Below are 25,001 nucleotides of genomic sequence, written 5' to 3'. Positions count from 1 at the left end.
AAATGGGACCAGGCTCTAGTCGATTAAGTTTCCCAAAGACAGGGAACTTGTACTAATTGGGACACACCTGGCATCCCTCAGCTGCTCCAGAAAGACTTGGGTCTTCTGGCGGTCCTGTGGGAAACTGCCGTTCCTGTAGACACCTCAGGCGCTGTGGGGCAGCTCACAAGAATCCTGCAGACCTTTGTGTGGGACACTGAATTAAGCCTTCGGTCACTTAAAATTCATCCCTGAAATGAAGCAATTGTTCTTCTTAATGCATTTCTAATAGTTTGTCCCATTACCTTTTATATAGTTAACCATTGGGGTTTTCAATACCTCCTTTGGAGGAAATTGTCAACAAATCAAAAAGTCAGGATTAACTATGCAAATTAAAAATATTAACTACACTGTGTTGTGGCCAAACAGTTCACGTCAACAGATTCCTCTATAATATCCAAGTTCTTTTAAATTCACAGTGTATAAGGTGGATCAGATATTAAACATGTTCTCCCACTTTTCTGGCTGTTGTGTCTATATTCACTGCTACTTTACTGACTTGACTTTCGCCTGAACACACATACTTTCATCTCATTAAAAAGAGATGCTGTATATATCTGAGACAAATTTATTTCATGTCAAATTAGTTGTAAAAAATTAAGGATTTTATGTAATGACAACCTAACTGAAACAAATTGAGGTGCCAGCCTATCTCATCAGTTGTGGGATCCAGAAAATTTGGAGGGATAAGAGAGAAAACAACAACACCAGCAACAACAATTAAAATAACCAGCTTTCAAAAGGAGTCTGATAGGGTTTAAAGTTTTTATGCCTTTGAGTTTCTAATAGGCTTATAGGTCATGAAAAGTGAATTGTCTTCATCTTGGAGGTAGAATGACAAGAAAGAACAGTTTATTATCTTGCCTGAAAACATTACCTAGCAATAAATTCTTTAGAGGAAGTCATCCTTCTTTCCATTTCTCTTGGAAGAGCTGCCCTGAGCCTTTCCCTTTTCAGTGAGGCCTTGGCCAGAACCCAGCGTTATTCCCCCTGTGCAAAGGAAACAAGGGAACTAAGTCACCAAAAGCCTGGGGTCCAATTCTTAACTTCTTCAGCTTTTCAGCAAATAGCAAAACAGAAATTTTGAGTGTCTTACCAAGTTAGATACAAGTACCTTGAATTTCAGATCCAAATCTGGTTATTTAGGAAATCAAGTTGCTGTTTATAACTGGGACAGCTTACAGCAAAAATATTATTCCTACAGCTCCTTTTAGAAATAGTACTGCCTTGGAAGAATGAACTAGACTCTTCATTGCCACCCACGATATTAAAGAAATAGTTCAGATAGTCCTTGATTTTGCAAGATGCTGAGCACACCAGTGAGACCAAAAGAGTGCCCATGGAAATCGCTGGCTCTGTGCTCATCGGTTGATCTCCAGGCAGGCTGCCCATGTGCATAAATATGCCTAAGTGATCATCCAAATAGTCCAAGAATCTTCAGCACCTTCCTAGACCAAGCTTTAGCTTCCAGTGCTTGCCCGTGTTCAGCCTGCAATCAGACTGAACCCATTTCACTTAAAACCATGCATTTGCACAAATGCTAAGTAAAATTTCATAGTAAATCGCACTTATTGGAAATAAATTGTCTTAACTAGAAGCTTTTGAATTGTATTTGCTGGGCTAGTAGTTAGAAAAATCTCTCTTTTAGCTTATAAAATGATCTAATTTGATCTGTAAGCTAGTGGGAGACAATGACCTTGGCAACAGTGTTTTTTGAGGGTCATTTTTCTGATTAAAAACACACTTTAAGAGGCAATAATGTGAGGAAAAAAAACAGGACCATTAACTACTGAAGGTTAAATTTTCCTAGAAAGTCTTTTAATGCCTGGCTACAGACAATAAACTGCAGACAAGAAACAGAAACATTTACAAAGACGCATCTAGTACAACTGAAAATGATAGATTTATATTACCTTATTACTCATCTGAACGTGATTCTCAGTTGCTTATGCAAAGGATTATAAAACTTGAAGAAAATATGGGAAGAGTTTTGCAAGTTAGAAGATAACATGAGAAGAGAGCTCCCTTTTTCTTACTATTTTGTATGTTCTCTTATTTTGTTTCTCTTTTGAGAGCTGTGTAGTTGATGTTTGAGAATGTCCCTTAAAACCTGCATAGACACCTGTTCTCAAGGAAGAGACACAAAAGCTAGGTGAAAACTTCCTAAAATTATACCAAATCTGGAATTTCCTTTATGTTAAACCATAAGCCTTTTTCCACTAACCTCCTCAAATTCCTTGGTGTTTGGTTCTCCCTCTGTAGCTTCTGGTCCTTCTAAGAATGAGAAGCCTATCTTTTATCCGTTTGGCATGCAAAAATGTATTTTTCTCCTCTCAATTATTTTTAATGCATGTTAGGAAAAAAAACCCAGAAGTTGGCGAATATTTATTCAGGCTGCTTTGGCAGCATTTTGTTATTTAGGTCATAAATCAAATTTGGAACTTCTTTTGTTCCTGGAGGACAAATTGTTTATCTGAATTTCAATCTGCTTGTGAATCAGTCATAGGGATAGTACTTGTGCTCTTGCTGTGTGATAGCAGTTATTTGCATAGTTTTACCTTGTTTTGCTCTATGGCATTAAGGTAGTCAGGCTACACACAGATGCTGGAGTACATCTGCAGATAACTGCAGGATCAAGAGCCATGGACCTCAGTTCTCCAGTTAGGTGCATGTTTATCCGTCAGTACACATTCCACTAACATCAGAAGAACTCTTCCAGCATGGAAAGTTAAACAGTGCATCACTGGTTTCTGGGGTCTGGGCCCAAGATTATTCCCAAGGCAAAGCCCATTGAAGGATCAGAGGTACAAGGCTTATTCACAAAGAAATGCTTAGGAGGAGATAACTAAATAATTTTGGGAACTCACCACTAGTTCATACTGTCTCCCCATTAGCCTCTGTGGCTCTTAGATAATGTTTTAACGTTTGTGGCACTTTTGTGCAGGTATAGTGGGTTGCAGCTTTGTGCCCTTTGAAACAGACAGCGCATTCCTTGTGTCCAGAAATCTCATCCTGCATTAGCAGCTTCGGGAGTGGAAAGAGAAGAGGTTTATTCCTTTAGTAGTAGCTGCCAAAGATATTTAAGGACACACAAAGGAGAGTGCTTTCCCAGCAGAGTACACAGTTATCTGTTTTGCGAAGACAATCCAGACTTACTTTTTATACTTCTACGCCTGACAGTGTGTAGTGATTTCACTCACACGCAGTGAGCATTGACTTTTATCATATTATTAGCATTCTAAACTCACAGTTTCAGAGGTTTATAACTCAACAGTAGGTTTAGACTCAGTAAATTCAGCCCAGGAGCACTATTTTTCAGTGCAGAAGACATCTTTAGTTACTGTAGAATCAAGCAAAGCAGACCTTGCTTATTTCAGGCTTTTTTAAAGGTCTTAGATTACAAATTAAAAAAAAAAAAAAAAGAAAGAAATCTGATATTCCTCAGATTGCTAGGCTTTCCTTGACATAATTGGAAAAAAATGAAAAGGTTGAGTGATAGGCATTTAAAATCAACTTCTGAGAACTCATAATGGACTATATTCCATATATTCCTGTGCAATTCACACTGACATTGACGATTGCGTTCTGTAGACATCCTTTTTTTAAAATCCTGCATGCATAATCACTGTTAGCATTGTTAGAGTATCTACCACAGGTGCGTGCAACTCTGAATGCAGATTCATACTACCAGCCATAATGGTTCTCTCCTGAGAGACATTCAGAAAGCTGTTCGTAAGCTGTTCTGGACTTTTAGGTAACTAATCCCATCTCACACATACACTCTCAGGTACTTTTTGTTAAAGAAAATCAAACACTTCAGAATACATATTTATATGACAGACAATGTTCCAGTCTGTTGGATAGATTATATGCATTTCATAACATTCGCTTACAGAGATGTATAGGTTTGCACATATTATAGTAACAGCAGAATAATGTTAAGTTTATGATATAAGGTGACGTGAGCCCAGAAAATGTTAATGCCAAGTGCACCATACTAGATATCAGATGTTTTCCTTTCTTTCATAAAGCGGTATATGAAAGAGAAATTTTATTTTCAATTGCTTGGGAATGGTACATATGTATTACAGCCTGATCATTTTTTGAGTGTGAGATATTGTGTGTTTAATTAACATTACATCTGTGTGTTTAGGTAATTACCATAAGAACACATGAGGACATATTGTACTTATTGGCTGTGCTAGAGCTTAATGTGCTGGACTACAACAACTACACTTGTTAAGCTGATTTTAGCATTTCTTCACACAGCAGGAAGCACCCATGCTGTGGTTTCTTAATGTACCCTTTAACTACTGCACTGCAGAGTACTGTACAATAAAAATAATAATTAATTATGATCCTCATTTTACCAGTACTGCTGCTATCCCGGTGACCCTGGGTTCTGTTCCAGGGTTCCACTATCCTATACCCTGAAACATGTATCTTTCCTTTCAGAGTTTTATTTCTTCAGTGATATTGCTGAGCAGAGGTGAATTTTTTGAGGACAGGTTTGTTGCATGGATTATGATGGCTTCACATTTGTTCGGGTTTCCAAGGACCAGCACCAATAAATGTGAGAGAGACAACAGCAGAATGGCATACTTTCCCATTTCCACCAGGATGAAAAAAAAAATACTCTAAATTAAGTCTAACCTTAAATGTATAATCTGTCCTTGGGAGAAAGAAAAAAAAAAAAAAGGATATAGCATCTTCAAGCTCTTGGCATGCCTTACGAGAAAAAATTGGTTCTAAGGGTCTCTGATCTTGTGTTTTAGCAAAATAGAACTGCACGGCTGACTGACAGTTCTGATCTAAAGCATTTACGTTTAAGTTTTGATCTCTCTGCTTTTGATTAAAACTAATGAGCTCATTTAATTCAAAATGGGAATCTCTGATAAGAGAAATAAGGTTGATGTGATTGGATTAGAGGGGCAAATTAAACTCTTAGAGCAGAAGTTTGTGCTTATATAGTGTATTAAAAAGCTGTTGGCGTATTATGGCGTGTTAGATGATGAGAAAAATTTCATAGTAATTCATATTTAATCAGAAGAAATGAAAGTACTAAATATAACATGGCTCTGCTTTTCCCTCGAGTGATAAAGAGCTGTACATTTAAAATGACATCAAATTCATGCTCTCTAAAACAAAAAAATCTTAAGAGAGACACTAAAGAAAGGGACACCGTTCTCAGTTATTTCATCACAATAGAGTTAAAAATGTCACAAACACGAGACAACGTGACCACATTACATCAAGGACAATTTGATATAATCCTTGGCTCACAAACAAGTTCTTGTGTTTCTGTTGACTGCATAACAAATGCTTTTTAAATACTTGAATACTTTCTACTAGTAGCTTGGTCAGTTCTCTAAAGCAATAGCATGATAATTTCACAACAACTTTTGTATTCAGTGTTAATTACTCATTGAAACTGAAAGTTAGTTTATCTCTGATAACACTTGCTTATTTTAAGCCACTCTAGAATTTTCCCATGAACAATATTTTGGGGAGAGGTTCGTTATCATGGCTAAAAATAACAATAATAAAGATTGTACCAAGAATATCTCAGTGCTGAGGAGGGTTGTACCCACTATTTTGTTGTGGTTTATACTAAGAATATTTATTTACTATTGTAAGTGGTTGCAGTTGAGGAAGTGGGAAGCACAGGTGAGAGCTGTAGTTTCAAGCAGCAAATATCTCTTCAATTAGACTACAAAGACATTTCATTAGTGACCAATTAGTTACCAATAATTAACAATTATGATGATTATGATAACAATAATAATAATATGTGTCATTTACTTGAGCATTTTTGCCTTCAGGCTGCTCAGTGCTTTATTGGTAATAATTAACCTGCAGTAATGGGGAAACCAAGGCACTCAAAACCAGCAGTGAGTCACCCTAGGTGTCACTGCAGGCGAGGGGAATAAAAGCCTGCAGAATTCACAGCCTCTTTCAGCAGACAGAATTACTTCCTTGGTGAGCCTTTGCCTTTCACAAAATACTGAGGAACTCTACAGTTTTTAAAACAGTGTTATACCCTAACAAAATAACCCCAGTTGTAACAAAATTGTGCAAGAAAGAGTTAATGAGACAAACCTCTGTTAAGAATTCTATGGGAAAAATAACTTGAAAATGAGACTTACTGAGTATACATATATTTTTCAATTTTTTTTTTTTTTTTGCTAACTAAACGTTTTCTAAGCGAGGTAAATTGATTACAACGCTCTTAGCATCCATCAGTCATTTATTTTTAGTGAATTCAAGGGTTGCACCTGAAAAATAGCTTGGAGGGGATGTATAAAATCTAAATTATGTGTATATGTATTTTTTTCTATTCCCTAGTGGAATCTACAAGCCCCAGTTTACTAACCACTGACAACACTCTAGAGCGCTCTTTTTTCATCCGGATGAAATCTACACTGACCAAGCGAGGAGTGCACATCAAATCGTCAGGATACAAGGTAAGGTTGCACTGTAGCATGAAATTTTGACATCTTTGAATTATGTTTGTTCATGTTTGAGGGACACATTAATAGACAGAGAAAGGAGCTATTTCACATTTGCATATGTTTCATTCCTTTTGTTAAAGAATCATTAATACAATATTTCCAGCCTGAAGTTTGGCTTTGGTACTACACCTCCATTAAATTGATCATTATTACAATAAACATTGATGATAACAGCATGATAGCTTTCAAAAGAGCAACTCTTCCAGAGTAAAGGTATGTTTTACCAAAGTAACATCGCTTCGTCTATAGTGGAAAATTACTGCTCATTTTGTTAGACTGTTAGTCATCTTTAGGTTACCTTTTTTCCCAGGGAGGCAGGATTTCTTCCTGCAGACAGCATGCTGGAGCTATTTAATTTCGCTGCTGTTCTGGCTGAAGGAAACAACAAGCCACAACAAGTATTTTTCTACCATTTTTCTTTCATTGTCTGTCTGAGGGGCATCTGCTGCTGGGGATCATATTTGCTGGATTTCAGACTCTTTAAGATATGAAAGTCTCTTGTTCCTTATCAGCAGTAATCTCATTTTTCTTCAGTCGTATATCGCTCATAGTGCCTGTAGCTATCAGTGGCTTTGCAGTATACTAAAACTGGAAGGAATAGCACATTTTTAACATTGTCAACTTGTGGAATGAAATATGTCATCCATTAAGTATTATATAAGATAAAAGAGAGGTGCAAGAAAGTAAGTCTGAGAATGTGTATGTATTTAAAGAAGTTGCTTGTCAATGTTCATTCAAAAACTTTCACAAGAATTTTTTTCAGTTTTCAGAGGAAGATTTAGAGGAGGTTAGAAATAAAATTCCCCAAGTCTGCTTTCCCAAAAATTCTCTGTGAATATGGCATCAAGATAGCCTACCCAAGCAGTAAAAATTTGGAAGAAATGTCTTCTTTGCAAGGAAATGACTGGGAGTCCTGTTGGATGATTTCTGGCTCAAGACAATTAAAGTAGTTGCTAATGGAAGTTTAGGTCCAAATCAGTGGTTTCTTAAGGCACCACAAGTTTTGATGTCTGTGCTGCTTAAAGGTCAACACCTGAAAGAATACACTCCGTGCTTGTTCATGCTGACTGGTTTTCAAGTGTCAGAAGGTACCAAGACCAGGAGGTGTCCTGGCAGCCTCGGGAGGAGGAAGGTGAATGAAGGAATGAATGGGCAGGCCATTGAAGTTAGATTGGCAGAGATTGAAGTCCATACAGGCTAGGTCAAAGTTAGATTGGCAGAGAACTTGCTTTGCTGGATATTTTTGCTGCAACAGTAATGGAAAAAAATAGACAATTCATCTGTGGATTTTGTAGTGTGACATTTTTTGCCAGATGTAGGTGAGAACAAAAGGAAGACATGTGAGTGACTTTGTCATTCTCTCTTCTTGCACTCCTGACAATCTAATGTTAGTCCAGCACCAGAACAGGACATATCTAGTATGGGCTGGCTTCAAAAGGTGGGGTTTTTACTCATTACAATACAGTTTTTGAAATTCACAGGAGACCCTTTACTCAAAAGAAAGACACAGTAATCTCTCTCATATAAATACAATTTTGTTTCTCTTAGACCTGCTGATGCCTCATGGAAACACTGAAAACCATAACTGAGATGTCACAGGTAGAGCAGAATGAATTTTGAAATATCAGTTATCACTTTTTCGCCAGCTTTTCCTAGACACAGAGAATGGATAAAAAGTATGATAGTCGATAAAACTGTCTGTAAATAAAACATTTGGTTTTCTCCAAATTTTTCCACGAGGCATCAGTGAGTCACCAGGAGTAAAATTGCATAAAGAGTGTGCAAGTCCTGAGCAGATGTAAATACAGAGGCACAGCTCCTCTGCTTTTCAATGTTTTTGAGGATTTTGTAACTGACAGTGTGTGGCCGAATTCAGCTGTGTCCAGCCATATGAATTGTACTTTGACAGTTTTTCAAAAGCATGGTTATTGACACTCTGTGTTCTATGGAAGGATAATTATCTGCAGCCTCAGTAAGCCCCAGAAAAATTGTATATTCATTTTAGAATAGTTGGATCACGTGGATGTCTTTTTAACCGAGTGTTAAGAACTGCTTTGTTTAAACATCTTTCTCAGTTGGTATATTAGACAAGCATAATAAAACTCAACTGCTACAGTGAATGTCACTCACACTTTTAGGAATGTTACTAACTTATTCATCGATTTCTAAAAGTCCAGTGCCAGAACAAACTTAAGGCTTCTGGAATTTGTTCAGGTGTATCTTTTATAAAAATTAAGAAATATCCATGAGCCTTATGGATGTATAGCTATAAGAAATTATGAAAGGGAAGAAGAGTTACATAATATTGACAAAGCTCATGGGAAGAGCTGGCTAAGTTCTGCATCAGAGGTCCCTGGAAGACACTCCAGCACTGACTCGGGAAATGGAATGCCAGCTGGGGTCATGAGCCGCAGAGTTCCTGCGGGAAATCTTGGTGGAGCAGGCTGGCTCCAGAGCTGCTGCCTCACACATGCAGAACGCAACAGAGCACTGAATTTTCCCTCTGCAAAAAGCAAGGGCTCCTGGCTAACAGCTTCCCTTGAGCTCTCATGTCGTTGTGGGTGGGTAACCCTCCTGAATCCGCATACAAACCTTCATCAGGAGCAGTATGCTGGGAACTCCATATCTTACGTGAGTCAGGTTTTAGCTCCGTCAAATGTATTCAGCGCCCTGTGGATTCAGTCCTCCAACTGTGACAAAATTTTTCATCTTTGTGAAATTTTTCATCTTTGTGTCTTGTTCCAAATTCTTACTGAGCTCAGAACCACATCTCTATTTATTCCCTGCTTTGAGGCCTCCTGATGAATATTTTCTTTACATAGCAAATGATTGAGGTGGTCCACAAGATGCTTAGCCAATTTTCAGAATGAGTGATCCCTGCCTCAGGAAAATCACACAAAATTGAAAACAGTGAGAGAATGAGATTGATTAATCATTTGGGTTGATCTAGTCAGGACTAATTTCTATCAAAAGAAATCAAACCAAAAATCACAGTGACAGACTTACACGTATGTATACCTCAAAGAGACCCTGTTCCAGACTGTTCTGACATGAGATGAACCCTGTTTATAGTCCTTTCCTGGACTGATTTAATTAATCCTGAATTATATGTAAAGATGGAGGCAATGGCTTTTTTTCCTATGAGCTACATTACCCTGAAAGTCTGAAATGGGAAAGTGGCTACATGATTAATCCTCCCTTTCTCCTTCCCTTTCATTGTTCTCTAGCACCCTCCTTGAATTAGATTTTCTCATTCTTAATATTCTTAGGCTCAGAACTTGTAGGAAAAGGGCTTACATACAGTACCAGAGAGCTGCTCAGTTTTCAATAAGTAAATCTACAGTCTTTAAAAAAAGAATTCAAAATATAGTCAGCTGCTGAAACACGTTGAAAACAAATAAAAAGGAAAAAAAAAAGATCATTCCATTCACTGGAAAACTAAGAATGTATTACCATTGCAACTGTTGTCTAAGATTACATGATACAGAGACTTGCTGTCTTTCTCTGCTAAAAATGGATCACATCTTCCTTTTTTATTTTTTTCATCAATTAAAGATAGGTTTATATTTAATTTGGATTTTTGTTGTCTCCATTTTATCTTCTTTTCCATTTGGTTTCCTGCATTTGAGGTGCCCAGTTCTGTCCCCCCTAACAGTTATCCCACCTTCAATGTTTTTGTTGTCCTACTTCCTCAGGCATATGTCATAGCTAATTTTAATTGAAAACTACTTTGTTCAAGTCCAGTCATACGTTTTCTACTCCCCTGTAGTATATGAATGTTTTCATGTCAGAATGTGCTAGGATTTTCTTTGTTCAAACCTTTAGGGCCTAATGCTGGTCTCTTGAGCAGTGTAATTAATGGGATGAAGAAGTAGTCAAAGCATTGAACATCATCAGAGCCAGTAGTTGCCAGTAGTTTCCAGTTCATCAGCTCATCAGATGTGTTAGTATCTATCCATACATTCCTCTACTGTTTGATGGAGTAGCCCTCTCATGATAAGCTATTACAGAGGTGGATGAGCAAACATGAGGAGATTCCCTCATACTCTTACTGTCACTGTGACAATATCTTAATTTGGTATAACAACATCCATTGCCTCTCCATCTCCCAAGAAGCTGGCAATCAAACTTCTTGGTGATCCATTAAGAGAGTAAAGGGCATCTTAAAAATTCTTCAGGTTGTACCTTCCTAGTTGGAGAAGTTCTATCTGCTGCACTACCGAGATGCCTGATTTGACCCATTCAGTGTCAACAAGAAACAGTCTCCATGTCATTAAAACATCAGAGTCATTGAGGTCACAAGGCAATGAGTCTACTGCAGGCTCTTCAATAACTGGAAGTAAATATAGTAACTAACATGCGCTGAGCAAAATTTTGCTTACAACCTTAGACTTCTGAGCCTGTATTACTGAGAAAAGAAATATTTGCTAGGTTACTCAGATACTTCTGCCTTGAAGTGAGGCCTTTGTGTCTTTGAAAAGTGCCTTGGGATTATGGAAAAGCACATACATAGTCTTTGGAGATGAATGAAATGGACTTTGTTTCAGCTGTTTGTATATGACTTTCAGGAGTTCTGAAGTCCTTTAATATGGCGCAGAAGTGTTAGCACTGGATACAAGTGTAAGCCATGCATTGCTGCTTTACAGAATCACAGTTCTTATCAATGCCAAGAGCTGGTATTCACACCTGGTTTTCTCTCTGGTGTTCTTCATGTGCAGGAGAATTGTGGAAAGTAAGCAAGCTTAAACAAATTGACCAAATTGCAATGAAGAGAGCAAAGTTATGTTCGCTCTTTATTAAATCACAGAGGACTGTTAAACCTAACAGCATAATCTGAAGTACCGGTGGACATATCGCATAAAAATACATAAATTGCTATATAAAAATTTGTTTTAGCAAGTTTAGTTTAGAAATTTCAATGTTTTGTTAAACATCCCACGTCTGCATTTCAGTAATGGAGGATTCAAATTTGGTCAGCTATGCCTCATACATCAGTTGCTGTATAACAAAATATTATAAACAATATCTAAAATTCCATAAAAGTGTTTACAAAAATTCATCTTTGTGGTCTACCTGAATTCATCTTTTTGTATTGTGCAATGGTATTTTTCTACCAACTTTCTACTAACTTGTTTAAATGAAACATTTTCTAAGTCTGTGCTCTCAGATCTTACATTTAAAATCATACAGTTAGAATTCTTTGAATGCTGATTTTGAAGATGGAAATCCAAATTTCTTGTTGAAATCACAGTTCTATTATCAGCCTTTTTCACACTATTCCTGCCTTTATTCACAATATAAATTTTTTTTAATTATTCATTTTTTTAGAACTCGAAAAATTGGGCAAGATTTGTAATCTCAGTTGTGCACTTGAAGTGCAGTTTTTGGCAGAATTTAGATTCATTAATCCAAGAGGGCAAGAAAGCCAAAAAATGTTAGAGACACAAAACTAAGCAATTGCACTTGCTTTGTGATACTCTTCTCTTGATTCAATCCAAAACTGAAATTATCGTTTCCCATTTAAGTGAAAGATTCACCTGGAATTCAGTAACAAGATGTCCCTATTGCAAAATCACTTTAAGGACCTGAAATATCTTGGGCTGGTTAAGAACACAGCAGAAAACCTGCCATTGCAGGGGAGTAGAAAGGAGAAAGAAAGACAAAGCAGTTGGCTTTTGGTGTAATAGTAGTCTAATGATTAGTACATTTCTTGGATGTGGGCTACGCTAGAGTCAGATTTAATTCCCTCTTTAGCCTGAGGGAATTCACATATCCCAGTTTCCAGTTTGGCCTTAATTCTTTTCTCCTCTTCTAATATTTTTTTCCCCTTGAAATCTTTTCTGTCAAGCATTTTACTCTGTCCCAGAAAGGTATCCTGACCTTTCTCTGTAGGAAGAAAGAAAACCACCGAATTTAGTATTTCATCACGTGGCTACTGCCACACCTCCTTAATTGAGTGAAGAAGGAATAAGAAACCAACATCAGGAAGCATTATGTGAAGAGTTTTCTAAATGTCAGCATATGCATTCCCCAGACTTTTCAGCACTGGGAAGACTTAAAGGTAATTTGTCAGAGAGAAAGAACTGATCGAGAATTCACCCATGTAAATCGATGACCTTTTAGTCAAAAGGAAGTCTCTTAGCTAGTAAAGATGCAGCATTACTTATAAAAGAACAAAATACTAATGGGCCAGTCTGAGTCTTATGAAGTATCTACTTGTACATATAAAGATACGGTTCAAGAAAAGATGGTCTGCAACAGGATTAAGAAGACTAGAGTTCATTTTATGCCTTGCTATAGAGCTGTGAGATTCTATTAGGAGAGCTGTCTGGAAAACCTTGGTTCACACTCGGCATCTAAATACTTTAGCTTTTTTTTTTTTTTTTTTTTAAGTGTTCAACAGCTACTAACTCCACCTTCTCAAAAAAACATTTTCAGGGTAGAGCATCTTTTAAACAGGATGTGTAGTGCTATTCTACCATCTGGAGACATGAATATATGTTAGGCATTCATTATTGCAGTAGCACTAACGAAACTGAACAGTTACTATTATATAAAAGGCCTTTTTAATAGCAGTCTTCTTTTAAAGAAAGATTCAAGCTTTGATCGTTCCTCATGATGACTGCAGCTGTAGCATTTCTGAGACCTCTGCTAGAATGTGTTTCTCCTCAAATATTGTCTTAAATGTTCATATGGCTTCAGAGCTGTGACTTTGTTGCAGTGTGTTCCAGACTGTGTAAATGGGAAATCACAAACTGAAAGGGAAGAAAACAAAAATTGAGCAAACACAGATTACTTTCTGGAAAATGTTCGATTTTCATAAATTCCGTTATCAAAGAGAAAGTGATATAAAAAGATATCACCAAATTAGCAGCAATTGCCTTTGATTCTGATCTTTAGGCAGTATAATTCTGAAGCTACCTATATTAAAAGGCGGTGGATATAACAGTGAAAGAAAAGTGAGATCAATATTTACTCTGATACATAATAAGATACTCAAAATGGACAAGAGATCAGCTCCAAGCCAAACCTGGTATTCTTTCAAGAACCAAGAGTTGTTGAGTCATAGAGATGCAAAACTTTTGTTGCACTTTCATAAGCAGCACTAATTATCTAGACGTGTGAACTAATAGTGCAGTGTGAGACCCATTGCAGTGTTAACAAACAGAGATCAGTGAGTGTGATGAAGACGATGAGATCTCACCAGAGTGGGAACCAGAAAATACCAACTACTACACGCTGGGAGGAAGGTATCGTGCTCACAGGTAGGAACGCCTACTGAACAAGAGAGGTCTTCAGTCCAGAGTTTTCTTAGGTTACCCACCAATGTTGTATGCCACTGCTTATTGTTAATGATTAGGAATATGCCTTATGTAGGAGCAAAGTAAACAACACAGTGCTCTGTGAAGAATCACCAGCCAGAATTTGCTCTAGGACAGACAGATGCTGCTGCCAACATCTCTGCTCCACTCAGCTGTTTTGTAACTGCTGCCAGTGGATATTTAGGCCCATCTGCTTTTCATAACGTAAACATTGTATTACATGTTCAAATGCAGACACTAATAGGTTTTTAAATTATCTCTGCTGCTTCCAACAGTTCAAAGTTTTTGTCCAAAGTAGGCTTAGAAAAGACAATAAGCTCATACATTGAAAAAATGTAACTAACATTAAGCCACTGCAGATGAGTACATCTTCCTGCTCTTCAGCAGATACTTGCAGAAGCAGTGTCATTTTTGCACTGGTAAATCTTTATTGAGTGTAAAACAGTCAATGATATTCAGAAATGAGGTGAAACTGGATGGAAGGTTCTTAAACTTGCATTTCAGTGAATGGTTGCATTTAAGAAAATTTGTTTCTCGTTGTGTTTCTCATCGTTGCACATTGTCTTGATCTTGTAGCATGAGATCAATAGCTGATGAATAGAACATACAGGTCTTGAATTGATAGTCATAAGGGTATAAACATGACATCTTATGCAAAAATGTATATGTATTTAGTTTTTGTAGAACTGTGGTGGGTTAACTAGAGGGACAAGACCTCATTTTTGCAAGAGAGTATTTTTCACCATTGCCTCTGCAATTTAACATTTTCTTGAAGAACTGCATGAAAATTCTAAAAAAATATCTTCAGGAATAAAGTTGTTCCACAAATGTGGAACCTACACTCAGACATTACTTCAATTACACTGTGATCTGTCATAGGCTGTGTTACCGGGCAAGCAGAAGTTCCTTTCAAACGTATCATTCCTGTGTAAGTAACACAGACACCAGGAAAAAAGCACAGTTGTTGCACTAAAGGAGGCAAAGCTGTGGGTTATCGCCTGTCTCCACATTCACTTCACAAAGGCAAGGCCACCATGCTCATTCCCCTGAGTAGCTAAGGTTGTACAGCACATTTTATATACCAGCTACAGAAGCTGGGTCTCATTGATGAATTTTTACAATCACATATTCTTTGAAATTTAAAACACAGTAGAGAAAATCTCTTTTACAAACAGCTGGAAATATTTAAAATGCTATTTAAATATTGTCATTATGAATTACTTCCCTGCAATTTTTCCTTCATCATTAATTCTTGCATTCAATACACGCTGAAATGTTAGTTGCCCACAATTCATAAGGATCAAAATGTTTCTTTGTCCTATTAAAACTGAATCTTTTCAAAAAGTCCTTTTTTCTCCTGCTCCCTACTCTTCCTATCTTAGTGATATAATAACAGCATTAATTTATTTGTATTGCGCGACAATGAGATAAACACTGAATTATGATTTCACCTCTTCGTGAACTTAGAAAGGCATCTTCTCATTTATTTTTTAACCCATAATTTGCACATGGCTTTTGAACTTTCTTTTACTTTTTGTTCAGGTTCTTACCTGTGCAAAGCATTGTTATATTGGCTTTTTCCTGTTGCTTATAATGTCATTTATATTAATGAATGTACTTTTGCAATGTACCTCTGAGGCTGGAAAGTGCTGACGCACCAAGAGATCGAGTAACTTGCCAAAGATAAAAATGGCTGCTTGTGTCAGAGCCAATTGTGATTACATGCTGTACTTCATTCTCAGCCGTTCTTCCTAGTGCATGAATATTGTCAAATCATCTCTGTGTTCCAGCACATCACGCTTCATTTTCTCAGGCTGGTACTTCCTTTGTTTTAATGGTTGCCCTGAATAGGCAAAATGAGATGCCAAATAAAAAAGTACTCAGATCAGATACTCTGAAGTTTAGCAGAACCTTTACAGAAAACCCAGGAAAATATGAACTCCTGCTCTCAACTGGGCTACCACTGGCTGTAGAAGAGCTACTCCAAAATCCTTTTCCTCAGAAAGAAAAAGCCATGTACCAGCAGAAAAACACGTCTTTCCTGCCCCTTGGATTTAGCCCATGGGAGCTCCCTGAGGCTGCTGTTCCTGCCACCTTGTTGTGGGAGAGGAGCAGGGCTGGCAGCATCCACCTCCTGTGCTGGCAGCCAACTTGGCTCCTTGCAAACTTTGCCTTTCTTGTTTCAAAACAAACAAACTTTATAAAGAGACCTCTTTTTTTTTTTTTCCAATTTGATATTTTTTCATATCCACTATAGATTTCTCACCCTAAAGACCTCCAAGCTTTATCAAATAGTATGAAGCAATATGTGTAATAAGCACATATAAAAATGGCAGGGCATCATTTTGCATTGTAGCTCTTTATATTTGGATCAAGTGAAAAGTATTAGCAACTCATAATGCCCCCTTTGCTCAGGCAGATATTACCACTTTGCAGCTGGTCTTCACTGACTTTCTGCATGCATTAGGTGGTTGCATAAGGTTCAAGGCCTAGCATTTACTCAAAAGCCAATTTTTTTTTCATATAACTTGCTGTCATATGAAGCAAGGCTCCTCTGTACCTGCTCATTTGACAGAATGGGAGAACAAAGGCCCAGGGCATTTTGGTGATGTGTCCATCACCAGTATGCTATACATGAAGCTAGTAGTCGAACGAGGGCCATCACAACAGGCTTTCATTCCCTGTAGCTGTTGACTTAACCTGGTGCCATAACTTTTGGATAGTGAGCTGGACACCAATTTGCTGGTTTTACCTTCTAGAGCAGAAAATTGATCCTGACTGTATCAGGCCATCTTTCCCACAAAGAGTTCCTATAGTATAAATGTCCTTTTTCTCTAATGTTCAAAGTGTGTATACACCACTGTATAACTAAATAAACCATTATGCTTCTGTTTCTAAACATTTTAGCGTGCCTCTTGATTTATCTATTTAATGCATTGATACTAGCTGTAGAACAGTGTTTGGTTGAGCCCATCTGCTTTACCCTATGGAGAAGGCAGAATATAGATGTTTGGTGGGAAGGGCTTCAGTTCTACCTTTTTACAGCATCATTAGGAAGCTGTCATTCTAATAATAATAATTCCCATTTGACATCATGGAGGTAAAAAGAAATCGCTGCTGACATCAAAAATGAGGTGATATTTCAGCAGTATTATTTCACTGAAGATAAAATGGGAATCTTTATTACTCCCAATGCTTTTGAAGAAAGCTGAGCAAGGCTTATACTGACCCTGGAGCTTATATACCTTAATGCATCTATAACCAGTATGAAATAAGAAATTTTAATTGTTACTGCTATGTTTTTTGGCCATCCCTCCTTAGAACCAAGAATTCTGTGCCTGATTAAAGGAAAATAATCAGGATTTGAGAATAAGCTTGGGACACCACACTTATCTTAATTTTCTCCATCATTTAAAATTGGTGCAAAAGACCCCAAATAAATGAAAACACTAAGTGCATTACAAGAAGTGGTAATTTCCTTACAAACTTCATATTGGAGCCTTTCTTGGGAATCCATACAGATTGCATAAAGAGGTCTGAGCTCGAAGAGGGTTACAATTTTATTTCACTTTTTATAGATAAGTATTTTAGTCTCTCTGAATTTCTTGTGCACACTGCCGTATGAATTGCTTGCCTTTACAAGGACATGGCCAAGGTGTGTTTCATCAGTTGTAAACAATATGTTTTCCACTTCTATTTGTGATAGCACATCAGATGCTCCCATTCCCCTTTCCTTTGTACAGACACATTCAATTATAATTCTAAACTTCATCTATTTTTCCATCCTAAACCAAACAATCTAGCACATCAGTGAGTCTATCCAAATATACTTGGAAGAGAATGTATCTGCCTAAGTTTGGCAATATTTCCTAAATTTGAGATCTGTTCTTGGTCTACTGCTGGTTTGGGGTTTGTTTGTTATTGTTGTTTTGTTTGGTTGATTTGGGTTTTTTGAGGGTTTTGGGTTTTTTTTTTTTTAGTTTAGGGGACATATGAAGAGTAGTATAGACTCTAAACAATTAGAGCAACAGGATACAAGTTCAGTGCCTTTAAAATCGACAGTATTGTTCTAATTAAAAGAAAGTTCAAGAAATATGGATTCTTCCTGTGGCTTCACTTTACAGAACTGGTCACATACTTGTAAATAGCGTCTCCTCTGTATAACATGAAGAACCTGATCAAAATGTTTCATAGTCTTTTCACAATCAAATTTAGGAAACTTTTGCAATTAAATATGTGGTGAGATTATAACGTTATTTTGTTCCAGGAAAATACATTTATAACAGAGCAGTCACAGCTCATCTGCCATTGAGTTACTGTTTCTCAGTTATTCTCAGAAGAAAGATCTGAATTATTACAGATGTGCAAATATTTAATAGTTATAAGTCTTAAAAAAATCAAAATTGCAGTTATCAGTTATGGTGAAATGTTTAAATTTGAAATGAACTCTACACTTTCATGTAAACAGATCTCATTCTATGTACAAATAGTCTGGTCATTTTCCCCAAGAATCTGTGCATGCATGAACTAAATCCTTAATTTTATTTCATGTGAACTAAATAAGCCCTTTCACTCTTGGCATATTTTGGAAGGTCCAGGCCTGGTTTTTTATCTGAAATATTAGATAAACATTTATCTTCTTGAAAATCATTACGTTATTAGCCTTTTCATTCGTTTCTCCCCGCTCGGGTACTCAGCAATGTTGGTTGTGGTTTTTTTTTTTTTCCCCTAACTAATCAACTGGTTTCAGTTATTGTGATCCTTCAGATTGTTGTATTGTTACAAGGACTGTGTTGGCTAGGTCAGGCCACCAGTAGATGTACCACTGTATTTAAGAGACATCTAAATGCAGATCCCTGTTCTGATCAGCACACAGGGCCTCACTGAACCCAGCCTGGCTCTCCCACAGTAACGCACCAGGGTTAGGAAAGGGGCACTGCACACAGTTTTTCCTGAGGAAGCAAGGAGCTGATTCACAATACACAACCATGCATTATGGGTTGTTTTCAGTCACTTTATAGTCATATGCATTCATAAATTTTGATATGGTTGTAAGATGCAGACTTTGATGGTACAAAACTCACAAAAGGGCTTTAGATCACTGGAGCAACCACAGACGAAGTTTATGTTGACAATTTATCAGCTCTTCTCCGTCAAGGAAAATTGTTTTTTAGTGCCTGCCTATTAGCAGTCACATGCATATTATGAAATTGAGTTTTGGGAAGGACAGCCTGCCATCTGTCTTTTCTGTATTTTTTTCACAATGCATCATTCTAAAGTTAAAACTTTCTGTGCTTCAAAATGGCGTAAAATATGAGATGTCTATAATAGAGACACTTGGAAAGAAATATAGACTAAGTAGAAATGTAAATCTTTATAAACTTTATAAACAGGCAACTACTGATGCTATCCTTTATGTTTTAGCTTCAAGTCCCCTCCACATTTTCCACACTCCATAGTGCCCACCATGTGCTCTTACTTCAGATTTCAGGGTTCCTAAACTGATAACTAGCTAATATATATCTCAAGGAGTGTGAGAACGCTTTCTTCATAAACTCTCCCTGGTTCAGGGTTGGGTTTTTTTTGTGAAATGGAACTGCAAATTCCTGTTGTGGAGAATGAAAAAGATGTGTTCAGGTTTTTTTTTCTGTGTTCTGATATGCTAAGATTTTATCAATAATATTGTTTTCCTGTAAAAATATGTGCCTCAGAGAAAATCTGCTGTGTAGCTGTCAGGATTACACCTCTCGGAATACGCCTGTGATGATTCTGTTAAATTGATAAAAACAGAACACTCTGCTATGTAGAAGGATTGCTGAAAAGAATATTCTGAGGCCCTTTCATGTGTAACAGCACTTGTATGGCAGTATGTTTATTGTGCTATAAATTCCATCACTGATTTTGGCCATTTCAAATTGATTCTGCAGTAACTGTAAGTAATGAACCTTACAGACAGAGCCAAGGGAAAAAAAAAAAAAGGCTGTAGGAATACAAATCGTAGAGTTAATTTAGCTTCAGTTTTTATCAGATCATGCAGCAAATACCCCACAAAGCCAGAAAACATATCCAACAAAATATACAGTGCCATAGCCCTGGCTTGCTTTAAATTTAGCAGCTAAACCAGACACTCATGTATTCAAAGCACATGTTTGTATGAAGTGTCCTGTGGATTTCACCTGAGATTTAAGGAAGTTGCTCAGCATAAGTGGATGACAAAACAGGAGAAGTTGTAATAGAAGTGACTCAAAAGGATAATGAGCCAAATCGTGAGTCGTTTTACATGGTCTAAGCAGTATCAGGCATCACTGGATTTCATAGGGGTGTAGATTAACGTGCAGTGAGATACTAATGACTCCCCAGGTCAAAATAAATAAAAGTTTCCAAAATTTACAAATGTACCTAGCCTATTTCACTTTCTTTACTGAAAAATTCTACCAGGCTAACAAGAATGATGTCATGTCTATTCTCCAGATATCTTTAGCAATCTCATAGATTTTAACAGAGAATTTATGTGCTTGCTAAAGATTTCCATAGCATGGTTTTAAAACCTAACAAAAAGGTGCCATTCTAAGACTTTTCTCATTAGTTTTGTAGATTTCTATTACATTCTGTAGGAACCTACTGATCTTGCCTTGTTAAAGATTGTATACATTTCTTATCTTATCAATGGATGCCAAGATCATTTAGACTCTTATTTTGCAACTAGACCATGGATCTAGTCACACTGAATCAGTGGGCTTGTCTTGTAGTTAAAGCATATATGAATGTACGTATGTTCTACCCTTAGTTACATGAAGATCTTACTTCAGCTTTTCACCTCAAATGCTGAAAAGACTGGAATTTTCTTCTACGTAGTTTTTCCAACAACACAGGAGAGAGAAACAAGGCCATATTTTATTCCCTGTGCAACAATAAATAAATGTCTGGGTTGGGTTCCTACAAGCCCTGCAGCACTTCCACGCATCACAGCTTGCACACTCATGTATCTTACAGTCTGCATTGAGTACTGAATTCATTCTCTGTGTCTTCTTGTACCTAACTGTGCAGATTTATCTGAACATCTGTTTGTCTGTGAGAGATATTAAATCCTCATTGTGGGATCAAAACACTTGGGTCCCTTCTAGCCTTATACAGGCCACAAAGAAACTCATTGTGGAAAGCATATTCCTTGCCTCCCTGTACAAAAATTCTATTTTGTCAATTTGTCCAGTTTACAGCAGCAGCCTGAGTGGCACACAGAGGAAAAAAGACACTGAAACTGAGGCTTTATGGTGAAAGTGATAATAAAATAATGAGAGTTGGGAACATTATTTTTTCTCTCACTCTCTGCCGGTGTGTGTGGCAATGAGGAACACAGTGAGTGAGGCTGAAGTCTTGCGAATAGCCCCTGGTAACCAAGAGCAAAGAAACCTTGCTCGTTATCTCTACTCCCTTTCTGAATAAACATTTCAGCCATCATAAATGAGTGTGACATGAAGGGCAAATGAATGGCTCTTATTCCAGATGAGAAACACTTGACAGCTGAGCAACCTGAAGGTTGTTGTGAAGATACAGATCCTGTGACCACTGGATGATGGGGCAGGCATACCATTTATTTCAATATGACCTGAGATGCATCATACCCTTAAAGGAGTTATCCAGTCTTGCAGAGGATAAGAAATAGGTGTTCAAAGTGACTTTTGGTTAAGACTGCGGTGAGTGAAAAAGAGAGCTGTACTAGTTTTTTCATGTTATTTTATTAAATTACATAGAAAAACTTAGTCAAATATAAGGAAAGGTTCAGATGGCTTGCAACACCCCTACTAATACTAATTTATAAATACAGAGGTAATTTCTTGGTAACCTGGTTTTTTGTTTGTTTTTAAAACAAAGCATTCTAAGTGGTGGGTTTGTAAAAGCAAATTAGTCTCTGCATGTTAAATTTGCCAACTTTTGAATTAATTGCATAACAATCAATTAATAAATGTTAAGCAAACAACAGAAAATCAGTGAATTAAAAATTACTAAATTGATTCCAATGGAGATAAAGCAAGAGGCTTCTTCAGTGTAGATTCAAGAACACAAATCTTGTCTTGTAAGTTCTTGCTCCCCATTTATCCACATCTGGCATTTAAAACAATACTAGTTCATGATGATTTTTACAAATCAATTGCTATCTATAATTTACCTTGCTCTACATTAGGTAGATTATAGAAACAAATCATGGATAGTAGTCCATTTGTACCTGTCAAGGAGAAGGTCAGGGCTTTGCAAAGACCATATGTCTCCAAGTGGAATGAAAGTTTTTTCTTCAAAGAGAAATCACATACCTTGTTTGGGTGGACTTCAGCTAGTAATGACAGTACAGTTTCTTGAAATACTCACAGAAATGCTCCTACGAACAAAATTCACTTGATTTTGGGTCAGAAGTCTTTTGTGAAATTGGGATGAAACCAATTTCATCAATGAATATTGCTTGGCAAATTTGATTTTATTGAAAGTGTTTATTTATATTTTCACATTCTTCAAAAGGTTCAGGAGAGGCTTAGGGTGGCACTGCAGGCTTACAGCTCACATGTCTATGGAAAGGAGCTTGAGCCTGATATCCAAATATTTATGACCTATTGTTGTCACTGCCACTGAACCCACAGTTTGTATGTCTCTAGTAATTTATCAGTATTATTTCATTGCATTTCACAGAATTGTGCAAAGTAAGTCTGTATACTCTTTTTTTTCCAGAAAGTCATACAGAGATTTGTTTCAGGAAGGACATCTCCTAGTAGACATGTTCTTTTCATATATGTTCATTTACGGTGCTTAGTGTAAACACTAGGCAACACCTTCCTTGTGTCTTAGTACAAGGGAACTCATAACCTAGAACATTTCTACTGAAACTTAAGTAAAAGTAGAATTGGTAGACATCTGAGCAAACACAGTATGTCAAGGAAAAGTCAAAGACTTTTTCAAAGCTTTCTCAGGGAACTAACAAGCATGTCCACAGGGGATTTCCATTTGATATGGAGTAGCTGCATTTCCAGCCTGGGGACCAGCACAGTCCCTTACCAAAAGTCTGAAAGAAATTAAACTGCCAGTGGAGGGGGAAGATCCTCTCATGGATTAGTGCCTTTTTTTTTTTTTTTTTAAGAAAAAAATTAAAAAAGATGGTCAGTTTACTTAAGTGGTAACTGCTGCATTTGCACAGCAATTGCTGTTCGTGGGTCTTTGGTTCTCAACATATTCATAAATAAAATCGAAACCAAGGTGAACAGGAAAGTTACAGTGCTTGTTGAACTGTAAAAATGTAAGTCTAATGTGAACAGTAGCACAAGAACTCCATGGTTATATGTTAAGGGGCAATAAAATAGCAGATAAAATTCAGTTCAGGTAAATGTAAAATAATACTACGTGGGGGAAAAAAAATCCTCGCTGTATATAAATAAAGGGCTTTAAACCTGCTATTACTGCTCAGAGGAGATACCTTCAAGTTGTAATGGGACCTTTATGAAAGGAACAGATTAGTGCTCAGTAGTGGTCAGAAAGCAGAGTGCTAAGAAATTATTAGGAAATAAATTAAAAATTAAACAGAAAATGTCATTATACCACTGTATAAATTTATGGTTTTCCTTTATCTTGGATACTTGTGCACTTGTTATCTCACCTCATCTCAAAGTGAAGATCATAGAACAGCAAAAAAGTGACAACATTGATCAGCGTTATGAAACAGCTAAAATATACCTAGGAGATTCAGCTTGGAAGAAAAATGACTGTGGAGGCACATGATAGAAAACATTAGTGTACAGAGAAGGTGAATGGGATATGGTTTTCTCTAGTCTCTCAATATGTAGGTGAACAAAATTCAAGTAGTAAATGGCAAATTCAGAACAAGCAAAAGGAGGTACTTACCGATCCCAGAGTTGAACAGTGAAACTCATTGCCACAGGGCACTATGAATGCCAAAAGCTGACTAAACAGCATGCCTTTACCTCGGGAAGTCCTGGCAGAATACATGAGGGAAATGTCATTAGATGCTTGACTAGTCTGATGCTCTCCCTTAGTCAGCCTGGGTGACACGCTAAGGATGTTGACCTACGTAGACCTTTGGTTTGACCTGCTCCAGCTGCTCTTAGGACACATGGTTGCTTCTCCAGAATGGCTGTCATGACGTGCCCCAGCCTTCTCCTACAGCCAGAATCTCTGTGAAGCCACCTTAGGGCTTGGGCCTTGCAATTTGAATGCCAGCTACCTTCTTTATCAGCACCATGTGAGACCTGTTTAAAACTGTTCAAATATAACACTAGGCATGTTCCGGGAACTACAGAGACTAGATGTTGGCAGACATGCTGGAAGACTCATGCCTCCCATCCCATGATCATTCCTTTTCACCCTTTGGATGCGGGGGCATTACTAACCACCTGCAGCAGCTTTCCTGAACTTCACAGTTGTATTTTCCATAAAATCAGCTCATATACTTTGCTGTATGTTTTCCCCTCCTAAATAGAAAATTTGTAGTTTAGATTCATATAAGTGTCATTGATGGAAGGAAGGTGAAAGCATATTAATAATTATGGGAAATTAATGGGTTTTGCCCATCTCCACCTTTTCTTTTTGTCACAGTTGTGTTGTTCTGCAGGAAAGCTCACACATTCTGTTGTCCAAGATCTTTCAGTACAACTCGTATGTTTGTGTACAGCCAGTGGAAATTGAGCCATGCAAGCATTAAAATAAACAAACCGGTCGCTTCTCTGTCTAAAATCCTGTACCAGACACCATTAGCACAAGCATAGGAACCTTGGTATTAATGAAATTCAAACAGTAGTTCTCAACCTTTTTCATAGTGTGTCCCTGCTTTACTATGAGCGACACTCAGATCTTTCCACCCATTTAGCCACAAAGTAAGGAAGAGCGAATATGACTTTTCTTGACTAACTTCAGAATTAATTTTGGGGTTGCAACCCCAGGTGGAGAGCTTGAGTAGAACTTAAACATTCCTGTCTTAATCAAGGCTAAGCTGGAGAATTCGTTTCTGTCTTTACGCACATCAGTACACTTTTTTATCTATGTGTGGAAAAAATGCATTAATATCAGATATTTTGTTTTATCTAGTCCTTGTTCACTGTGCAGTGAATCACCTAAGGTAATTGTTGGACTG

General features: G+C 37.3%; 1 protein-coding gene across 1 annotated transcript in view; it reads left to right on the top strand.

Moving 5' to 3' along the window:
• NPAS3 (neuronal PAS domain protein 3) overlaps positions 1-25,001 on the top strand; it is a 614,489-nt gene that overhangs the window by 548,550 nt on the left and 40,938 nt on the right. The window contains exon 6 of the mRNA XM_065635927.1: positions 6,385-6,503. Within this exon, the coding sequence (XP_065491999.1) occupies positions 6,385-6,503 (119 nt within the window). The remainder of the gene's footprint in view (positions 1-6,384; positions 6,504-25,001) is intronic.

This window comes from Caloenas nicobarica, chromosome 5 (genome assembly GCF_036013445.1).
Source record: "Caloenas nicobarica isolate bCalNic1 chromosome 5, bCalNic1.hap1, whole genome shotgun sequence".
Taxonomy (NCBI): Eukaryota; Metazoa; Chordata; class Aves; order Columbiformes; family Columbidae; genus Caloenas; species Caloenas nicobarica.
Note: the sequence above shows the minus strand (reverse complement) of the source record. Positions and strands in the feature narration are given on the sequence as shown.